At 42.3% G+C, this 10,747-nt stretch overlaps 1 protein-coding gene across 2 annotated transcripts; it reads right to left on the bottom strand.

Annotated features, from left to right (window-relative positions):
• Positions 1–242: 242 nt before the first annotated feature.
• On the bottom strand, positions 243–8,704 carry LOC126475191 (cuticle protein 38-like). Of its 2 annotated transcripts, none has more exons than XM_050102833.1 (2): positions 8,677–8,704; positions 243–564 (listed from the first exon to the last, which is right to left on the bottom strand). In XM_050102833.1, the coding sequence occupies exons 1-2, from the start codon at positions 8,686–8,688 to the stop codon at positions 319–321; spliced, it is 258 nt and encodes an 85-aa protein (XP_049958790.1). In that variant the 5' UTR covers positions 8,689–8,704; the 3' UTR covers positions 243–318. The 2 variants fall into 2 exon arrangements, with proteins under 2 accessions (XP_049958790.1, XP_049958791.1); XM_050102834.1 differs by lacking the exon at positions 243–564 and adding an exon at positions 6,624–6,937 and having other exon boundaries at positions 8,677–8,703.
• Between the last annotated feature and the right edge of the window lie 2,043 nt (positions 8,705–10,747).

Here is a 10,747-nt window from a genome sequence, read left to right as displayed (position 1 = left end):
ATTTTTCCAGATATGCAGACAAGTAGTGTCAATAATACTGATAAAATATTATTCTTGCTTTTCAAATGATTATCATCCATGCGACTGTAAGGTGAGAATGAGTCAGCGGTTCAGCTTCAGAGTTAATCTTTGAAAGTGATAGCTCACAACTTATTGTTGAAACTTCACTACAGTGTGTATTCTTCCCTGAAACCCAGAACCATGTTTTTCAGGAGGTTTTGTGAAAAAGAACACAAAATAAATTAGGTTTGTTTGGTTATGTATTTCGTATTATTTATGTATTTACAAATGGCAGTACGCCTGCAGTAATCCTCTCGTTCAGTGGATCTTGAGGATCGGTGCCGCAGCTGCGTAGGGCAGAGGAGCGGCGATGGCGGGGGCGGCGACAGCCAGAGGGGCTGCGCGCAGAGCGGGGGCCACGGCCAAGGCGGGGGCGGCAGCAATAGCGGGGGCGGCGTAGGCTACGGGGGCGGCGATGGCGGGGGCGGCGATGGCCGTTGGCGCCACGGCCACGCCTCCCAGGTAGCCGGCCGACACGGCGGCGAACAGCAGGGGCAGGATCACCTGTAAGCACGCAGCACGCGTCTCACATCGTTGTGTTCCAAAATTGTTGTACAGTTGGCATTGCGAAAAAAAAAATTCCTGGAAATTAAGAAAATTGTGCGATACTAGGAAGCCTATGGTTATTTGTAAACGGCGTCGATTCTGTTATTATAATAACTTCATAATTCCAGGAAAATTAGTTGCAAAGAACCTATTCACTTTGTGTTGCTGTGATACACAATAGAATAATTTTGCTACCTCTGGAGTTCAAGGAGAAGTTTGTGAGTGGTACAGACAAGTAGGATCACACATGAGCAAACGCAAATAAATCAATTGCCTGAGTGTTTCGAGGCATTTGTAAGAATGCCTTTATTTTTCACGTTTGGAGGAAATAGCTTGTAAACACCGTAACATAATAACAGACACAACTTTAAGAGAATTGATGCGAGATCTAGTGAATTTGAAGAAAGAAATGTAAGGCAATATCAGATAGCTAGTGCTCTTTCTGTTTAATTTTTCGTATCATTAGCAAGACTTCTTACAAAATGAGAAACGAGTCAGGTGAGCGTTACCTTCAAGATTCATTTTTATGCAATTTGATAATCTGTTAATGTAAATATGGTAAGTGAAAATTTCAGAGAACATTGAAATCGTTAGGGGAGAATTATAAAAGCATGCGGGTTAAACAATAATCCATTTAGAAGAAGACACTTCGCAGTGGGAGTCGATTTTCCACTGTTGAAGATTTCGCCAGGGCATACAGGGTGTTACAAAAAGGTATGGCCAAACTTTCAGGAAACATTCCTCACACGCAAAGAAAGAAAATATGTTATGTGGAGATGTGTCCGGAAACGCTTACTTTCCATGTTAGAGCTCATTTTATTACTTCTCTTCACATTTATCATGGAATGGAAACACAGCAGCAGAACGTACCAGCGTGACTTCAAACACTTTGTTACAGGAAATGTTCATAATGTCCTCCGTTAGCGAGGATAAATGCATCCACCCTCCGTCGCATGGAATACCTGATGCGCTGATGCAGCCCTGGAGAATGGCGTATTGTATCACAGACGTCCACAATACAAGCACGAAGAATCCCTACATTTGGTACCGGGGTTGCGTAGACAAGAGCTTTGAAAGTCAAGTGGGTTGAGGTCAGGAGAGCGTGGAGGCCATGGAATTGGTCCACCTCTACCACTCCATCGGTCACCGAATCTGTTGTTGAGAAGCGTACGAACACTTCGACTGAAATGTGCAGGAGCTCCATTGTGCATCAACCACATGTTGTGTCGTACTTGTAAAGGCACATGCTCTAGCAGCACAGGTAGAGTATCCCGTATGAAATCATGGCGGTGAATCGAGGAAGTACAGTACATACTGACGAAACTAAAATGAGCTCTAACATGGAAATTAAGCGTTTCCGGAAACATGTCCACATAACATCTTTTCTTTATTTGTGTGTGAGGAATGTTTCCTGAAAGTTTAGCCGTACCTTATTGTAACACCCTGTATAAGGCCAAGTACTGATCGGACAAGGCTCAACGGAAAAAGAAGGTAGAGTTATTCGCTCACAGCGCTATCAGTTGACTATTATTTGAACCGAGCGTTGTTCTTGGATGAGCCAGTCAATGAAATGTATTTGCTCTTAATGACAGGCTTACGTGATAAGGTTAGAGAACAGTTGTTGGGTGAAACCTTTACGCAGGTCCAGCCCCTATTAGAGTTGTTAGGCCGGATAGATTATTTGATTAAAGACAAAGATAAACCCGAAAAGTGAACCTCTAACTGAATGGAAGATAAAGGCAATGGAAATAAATCCAGTAAAGAAGGAAGATTGCACAAAGGAATGATGGGAAAAATTACAGTGGGCATAGTAATCCAAAGTATTCCAAGATGAGAAACAGTCGGGCATGGAATGATCACCAATATCATAGTGACAATTTTAATAATAACAATAAGAATATAATAATACTCTTAACCCTAATAATTATCATAAAGCGAACCATACTGATGGGAATAACAGGATTATGAAGAACAACGATCAGGATCGTGGTAGTCAGGAGGGTTCAGATCCAATAAGAGACATAGCTGTATTATAGAGATCACATAGAATGCTCAAACGATGCCTGTGCCAAGAATGTCTCAAACGTATAACTATTTTAAAAATGTTTTCTTAAACAGCATGGGTGGCTGTCAATACAGGACGAACTGTTTATAGAGAAAGAAGACGGGAAAGAAGTGTCACAAAGAGAGTTGAAAAAGAGTATTCTGAGACTCATTATTTATTTTCGACTCGAGAATTCTAATAAGCTAGTTTTAGAAAGAAATAATGAGCCGGTCGTGGGTTTCATGGGAACCAAAAATAGAGATGTTGAAGAGGAGATGTCCTTTACGTTCACAACTGAAGGTATCCCACTGATACATTTCACATTAGTAATAGCTGACACTAATGTTTGAATATTGTAAGGAATGGATTGGTGGTGAAGTATGGAATTCTGTTAGACTCACCCAATGAGATGTTGCATATTCAAACAGAACAAGTATGTGTTCACCTAAGTCCAAGTCATTCACAGCCTAAGCAAGTAAATCATTGAAATAGTTAAATCTGGAAACCTAAAGAAACACAGATATAGGAAGGAGGGTGTGCGGGGTGCTGGTGTGGGGAAGAAAGAGATAAAAGAAAGAACTAGGGTAAATGTAAACATATACGAAGTAAGCATGTCAAACAAATAGGTATCGATCATCTTGTATATGGAATGAAGGAAGTGATTTATTAGGAAGATTTCCCTAGGAAAGAGGTAGCTACTTTAACTATTAAATTAATGTTGGTGCGCAATTCTTCGTTTTAGTGATAAGCATCGGAAGAGAAAAGTCATGATGATAATAATAATAACAATTACCTTAAAATGACTTGGAGGAGCCAAAGAAGAACGAGAAGAAGTCAGTAATGCGGGTAACTCATTATATGATGAAGGTAGCTGTGAATTAGTAGTACTAGCAGTAAGAAAATATGTGACGCTTGGTAAAACTTTACGTACATCTCCCTAAAGCTACAGCATGCTGCTTGTTTCTATTTCGTTGGGATGAAGAAGTTATTTCAGTTGTTTTCAGGGCAGTAATTCCTCCTACTTTAATTAACCATATTGTGGCCATTGCACTTATTTGGACGACGGAGCAGATTCCCACCTTGGCTCCTCCGGAAACCCAGACTTATTTTAGATTTGACTAATTTTAAGAAAGATAGTACACCAGGTCTTACATTCCATTCTCTGTTTCTTAACATTTTAGATGTGCATCACATTTTTAGCGTTTTTTACACTGATGGCTCCAAACAGGAGAATTTCATTGGGTGTTCTGTAGTGTTCCCTGATCATGTTAACCGGATTCGCCTCCCTGATAAATATACCGTTTTCGCAGCGGAGCTCCACGCGATTCTGAATGCACTGGAGCGGATGAATCGTGTTCGGGGCGATCGATTTCTCCTCTGCTCCGATTCTCTTAGTGCCTTACAATCATTGCAGAATCTGTACCCAGCTGAGGAGATGGTCCAGCTGATATATGACCAACTGTGGTTGCTCCAACGGCGGGGTAAGGAGGTGTCCTTCTGCTGGGTGCCTGGTCATGTAGGAATATGGGGCAATGAACAGGCCGATCGGGCTGCCAAGGAAGCCTGCAGAGAGCAGGATGTGGTCCAGTGTCTTAGTCCCTTGCAGTCTGAAATTTCTGTACTCCACAAGAAGTGCATGGAGTTGTGGGAGGAAGAATGGTTGGCGGTGACGGCCAATAAACTGCGGTTGGTGAAGTCAACAACTCGGTCGTGGCGTTCCTCCTGCCGGTTGCTCAGGCGGGAAGAAGTGACCCACACGCGTCTTCGGATTGGGCACTGTCATCTCACACACAGATTTCTATTACGGCGGGAGGATCCCCCGTTTTGTGATGCTTGTGGTGTGCACATCTCTGTCCGCCACATTTTAACAGACTGCATTTTATACCGTGATGCAAGGGCAGAAGCAGAAGTTGATGGGGATCTGCCCTGTGTTCTAGCTAATGATGAGACGTGTGTGTCTAGGGTTTTAAAGTTTTGTAATGTGTCTGGACTCTGGCCTAAACTTTTAGGCTGCAGGTATTAGTGTATTGCACAGTGGCTGGCTCCTCACTTTTTTATTACGGTCAATCAGCCACTTCCATCTTCTATATTGTTTTAACTTCCTCCACTTTCTTCCTGCGATGTTATGTTTTACTGCTGGCGGCATGCTTCGTCCCACGCTTCGGTTTGGGTAGGCCCATATTTTTCCAAGCTTGTTACCTGTGTTTTGCGTTCAGTTTTATCTTACTGTTCTGAGTCTTTTCTTGACACACTACTCAATCTGTTACTGAGCGGGCGCTGAAGACCTTGCCGTCGTGCGTCCATACAACCAACTCCATCCATCCATCACCATCACCAATGGATGTGATAAAAGGATAGTATGGATTAGTAGTTCGACGTATTACCGTCCCATCTATTGCCCATTTTCAACCAGAGACACGGATTAGGATCACTAGTTGACCATCAGGTCACTCTGTACTACCAAACATAAAAAAAAACACAGCCTGTACCTCACGCACATTCAAAGTGCAGCAGTTGTTATATTTTGAATAGACTAACAGCGACAATGAGCCTTCGAGAAAACGTTCGTAGTCTTAAGAGTAGATGGTCAAACACGCCTACCTTCGTCTGCAAACATTTTGCGACTCACTGAATCATGCTTCTCTGAGCTTTTCGGAGCATAGTTGTTTCCGGAGTTACGACAGTAAGGTGGATGTCCTTAGTTCTTCCGCTTTCATACATGGAGTAGAATAAGCGCAAATGAGAGCGTTAATTATTTGTGAAGTAGATGCTAGGCCTACTGGTTGCGAGGTGTCCTAAAGAAATGTAATGCACATAACAGGGACACCGGTAAGTCTGATTCTTGATAGTAATCACCAGAACCAATGGCAAGGGGTATATAATGACAGCAGCGTTAGCATGCAGCTGATGAAGTAGTTTCGACAGTACACTTAGACGATTTGACCATATGATGTGCACTGTCGCATGAGAACTACCTAGAATAGAAGAAAGAGGGATAGAAAAAGAAGGAGAGGCGCAATTTTTCTCCCTTTGTGGATGGGGGAGGGGGGCCTTTTGGGGGAAGTAGTATAACTGAAGAAATGGGAGTCAGAGCTGACAACGGAAGGTGAAGAATGGTGTGGTGTAGTGTGTGGAAGATAACAGAGCAAACTTTTAAAGGCAAAATACCTTTGTATAAGTGGAATAATTAAAAATTCAGTACTTTCGTTTCTGTGTTTTGTATATATCCGGTAACTGATGTATACGATTAAGGAGACAGATACCTGTTAAAATTAGAAAAAAAAAAAACATGTAGACCTACAATCGAATTCTCTGATTAGATTATTACGACCAAAATACTTCCGATACTATAGTGGTAGTCAAATTCTTATTACTTGCAACAGCTTTTTGGATGTTTAGGTAAAAGCACTGGAAGGTAAATCTGCATTGCTAGAGGTGAATAGAAAAGACTTACCTCGAACACGAGTGTTGTTTGTTACCACACTAACCCACGATTTGTGTTGCGCTAAGAGCAACGACAATCGTTTCAAAGAACATCTATACTGCACTTTTATAGTACTCGATAATATTGGGGCTAAGACAGATTAAATATTTCCATACAACATACTACAGGTGCTGTATCAGATCACCCTGAACTATAAAGTAATACCTGTGGAATGTATATGATACATCGTGCGATAGTGATTTAGCAAGTCTACAGTTTTGGTAATTATTGTCATGCAGTCTGAGGCAGATTTGTAAACATCCAGTGTGAATAATATTGCTAGAGGATTAATCTGGCTTTTTGAATGATTATCACTCATTCGTCTACAATGTGAGAAATGGGTTGAGTCAGCGAATCAGCTTCAGAGTTAATTAGTTTTCAAAGTGATGGCTCTGATCTTGTTGTTGTAAAATTAGACTAGAGTGTGTATATTTTCCTGAGTCCCAGAAGGACGATATTTAGGAGAAGTTGTGAAAAAAGAACACAAAATAAATTATATTTGTTTGGTTATGTATTTCGTATTATTTACGTATTTACAAATGGTTCTGCGTCTGCAGTAATCTTGTCGATCAGTGGATCTTGAGGATCGGAGCCGCAGCTGCGTAGGGCAGAGGAGCGGCGATGGCGGGGGCGGCGACAGCCAGAGGGGCGGCGCGCAGAGCGGGGGCCACGGCCAAGGCGGGGGCGGCGGCGTAGGCCACGGGGGCGGCGTAGGCCACGGGGGCGGCGACGGCCGCTGGCGCCACGGCCACGCCTCCCAGGTAGCCGGCCGACACGGCGGCGAACAGCAGGGGCAGGATCACCTGTAAGCACACAGCACGCGTCTCACGTCGCTGTGTTCCAACACCGTTCTCGTGGATTCAGACACCTCTCGTATGCGTGAGATTTACGATTTCCTCTGTTCCCTAAATAGTGTAAAGCATAAGAGGTGATCGTTCCCCTGATGTGGACACGCCAGATTTCCTTTCCAATCCTTGTCCTGTATGGGCAAATGTTTTGTCTTGAGCGAATATGAGTGAAAATGCAAGAATCAGGCAGAAAACTTTAATGAGTTTATGTCGTATCCGCACAAAGAATCTTAATTCTACAGTGGAGTGAGCGCTGATTCGTAACATCCTGGCAGATGCATCTCTCCGTGCGTATTCATCATGCCTGTGAAACAAGTTTTGCACCTTCACATCCGGCAAGCTCTTTGCGTCTCGCAGCATAGTACGCTGTAGTGAGGGACCAATAGTGAGCAATGATGTCCTCTCGAAGTTTCTACCAGCTTATATCATACATCTGTTATTTGGATGAAATATTTATGAAGTTCCATCGACTGTATCTAACACCGCTACGAAGAGTCTCAGCAACTACGTAAGGAACGATTACGCACTGCACTATACAACTATCACATTGACATCACATAAGCATATTGCACTGAATCTCTATTTCGAAATTTCACTACGAAGCTTAATACTATGATTTGATTCAGAAAGTACTATAACAACATTTGTATCCAGCCTCATTCCAGTTTTACAGCTGCCATGGTAAAATGGATAAAATCAAAAAGAAAATCCCATGGAAATAAAGAAAATCGAGCGGTAGTGGGAAGTGTATGGTTATTTGTAGAAGACATCGATTCTATTATTAGAATAACTGACAAGTTCAGGAAAATTATCTCCGAAGAATATATTCACTTTACATGTCCGTCACAAACAAAGCTGTAATTTTGCCACCTCTGAAGTTCAAGGAGCTTTACAGACAAGTAGGACCCTAATGAGCAAACGGAAATGAAACAGTTGTCTCAGTGATCCGAGATATTTCTACCAATGGGTTCACTTTTCACATTTTAAGCAGTAACGTTTAAGCACTGAAACATAATGACAGACAAAAAACTGAGAGAAATGCTGCGTGATGTAGTGAATTTGAAAAAACAAAATGCGAGGCAATACCAAGTTAACAGTGCTCTTTACAGTGTAACCTTTCGTATCATTTCCAAAAATTGTTGCAAAATGAGACTAGTGAGAGTTTCCTTCAGGATTTGTTCTTATGCAGTCCGGCACTCAGTAAATGGTACGATTATACGTTAAAAATTTTTTGGATGAAGAAACTGTATTTTCAATCTGTGTTTTCTCTGTATGTGACTACGTCGTCAGTCAAATGCTCTGCCCTTGTTGCAACAGTTGCGGAGACGATAAGTTATAAAACAACGTGACTCAAACACATTCTCGTAAAAGTTAGATTGAACACGGAACGGACGCTGAGACCCACGTACGCTTAAAAAGTATGTTCTGAAGCAGAGAAAATTCCAGCGCTCTTCATTTTCATTTATCTATTTGACACATTTACAAGGGCTGTTCCGACATAAATAAGATGCAGATAGCGAACGTAAGCAACATATTTTACAATCGGTGACCAAAATAGGTAGCGAAGATTTCACTACTTGGTAAGAAGTTTTTGGGACGAGTGATACGCACGCCTTCCAATATCTCTAAGTGTAGCATGGAAGTGAAGTAAAGCGAATGAAGCCAGCTGGAGACGACTCTCCCCGGCGACCCACCAGCTTGTACATGTTGCGTGTGTTTTGTCGGCGGTGCAGACTGTGCTGACCAAAGGAGGGTCCGGGTTTATATACCAGCAGAGCCACGCCCGGCGACCGTCCGCTCGGCCTTGCTTCTTGCAGCGGACCCTGGACAGCCGAGTCCGGCGGTGCACCTACTGGCCGCACACTTGTCGTAGAGAACGTCACTCTTCTAATTCATATCATAAGGCAAAGGCCATGAGAGATGTCACATACAGGGTGTCCCAGACCTTAAGTGTATGTGGTGTCTAAACGTTAAAACTTACAAGTGGACACAAACGTTCCACATACGATGGCCCTGATTAAAGATGCCCACTTTGAATAATTTATTTATTTATTGATTTATTTAACCTGGCAAGATTAGGGCCATCAGGCCCTCTCTTACATCTAACCAGGCATACTACTTATTTTACATTCATACGTTTTAGTAGGAATGTTAAACTACATCTAGTACAAAAAGTGAAATAAACAATTAGAAAAGTACACCTGGAAAAATACATACATATAGAGTTTATATTCGTAGGTCATAAGTACTGTTATAATTAGACATTATTGAAGAGACAAATTTTAGATAGGAGTGCTGGCAGCAGGGAGTATGAGGGAGACTCATGGTGAAGGGAGGAGAAGAGTAGACATGATGAAACATAATTAAGGAAATATAAAGGAAAAGAAGATTGCCTGGCTAATAGAGATATATGAAGGGGAAGGCATTTCAGGAGCAAGATAGGAGACGCTAGCTTTGCTATTTGACTGATGAGAGGATTGGCCTGGTACATTAATTTTGTGGAGAACTTTATGTGGATGATAGTAGGAAATGCTTCAACTTCTTCTTAAAAGCAGCAGGAGATTGAATTTTGCGCAAGGTAAGGGGCAGTTTGTTCCAGAGCCGGACAGCGGCAACTGAGAAGGAGTTTGCAAAAGTTTTTGTTTAGTGAGTGGGCACAGTTAGGATACCAAATAAGAGTGACCTCGTGTTTCGATTATGATGGCATGACAGGTTTTTAATCTCTGAAGGAAGGTACTGGGGTGCTTGTGCGACGAGGAGACTGTGAAGTAGACATAGAGTGTCGTAGTCACGCAATTTGTCCGGCCGCAGCCACTTTAGCTCGGAGTATGAAGCACTAACATGATCATATCGACGAATGTTGCAAGTGTAACGCACACAGGCATTCATGGTTAGCTCTAGCCGTCTTTTGTTTTCACTACTCGTGCCTTGTTGAATTACATCACAATAGTGGAGGTTCGGTAGGACGAGTGCTTGTACGAGCTGGCGTTTCAAGTCCTGTGGAAATATGTTCCGAAACTTTTTGAGAGCATAGAGACAAGCAGACGTCTTTCAGCACACTGCGACTGTATTCTCCGCCCAGTTGAGATGCTCATCCAAAGTTACACCCAAGTTCTTCACTGTTTTCTGAAATGGTATTGGAGTACCGTCGAGCAGAATAGGAGGTAGCCGTTCGCGGAAAACTGAACTTATTAATTTCTGATGGGCTATTAAGATTACTTGCGTCTTTTTTGCATTTAGTTTAAGCCCCAGGCTTTTCGCCCATGTCACTACCGAAGACAGATCATCATTCATCTGAGCGATTGCAGTGTTTACGTCTTCAGGTCTGACACTTAGGTAGAACTGGAGGTCGTCGGAATAGAAATGATATTTACAGGAGGACAGAACCGACGAAATATCGTTGACATATAAAGAAAACAAAAGTGGTCCTAAGACTGATCCTTGTGGCACTCCCGAGGAAACATGTTTCCAGGAAGATTTTTCATTTACGCAGACAACACATTGCTGTCTGTCTTTTAAGTAGCTTTCAAACCATCTCATTGCACTATCAGAGAAATTAAGCTGTTGCATTTTTCTGAGCAATATGTCAAAGTTAACAGTGTCAAAAGCTTTGCTGAAGTCCAGTAGCGTCAATATTGTTGCCTTTCGATTGTCGATGGCGCATTTCAGGTCATCTGTTACTTTAATTAGAGCAGTGTTTGTGCTGTGATGTTTACGGAAACCGGATTGAAATTTGTCATATAGGCTGAAATCATGCAAGTGTTC

The sequence above is a fragment of the Schistocerca serialis genome, chromosome 4 (genome assembly GCF_023864345.2).
Source record: "Schistocerca serialis cubense isolate TAMUIC-IGC-003099 chromosome 4, iqSchSeri2.2, whole genome shotgun sequence".
NCBI classification, from domain to species: domain Eukaryota; kingdom Metazoa; phylum Arthropoda; class Insecta; order Orthoptera; family Acrididae; genus Schistocerca; species Schistocerca serialis.
Note: the sequence above shows the minus strand (reverse complement) of the source record. Positions and strands in the feature narration are given on the sequence as shown.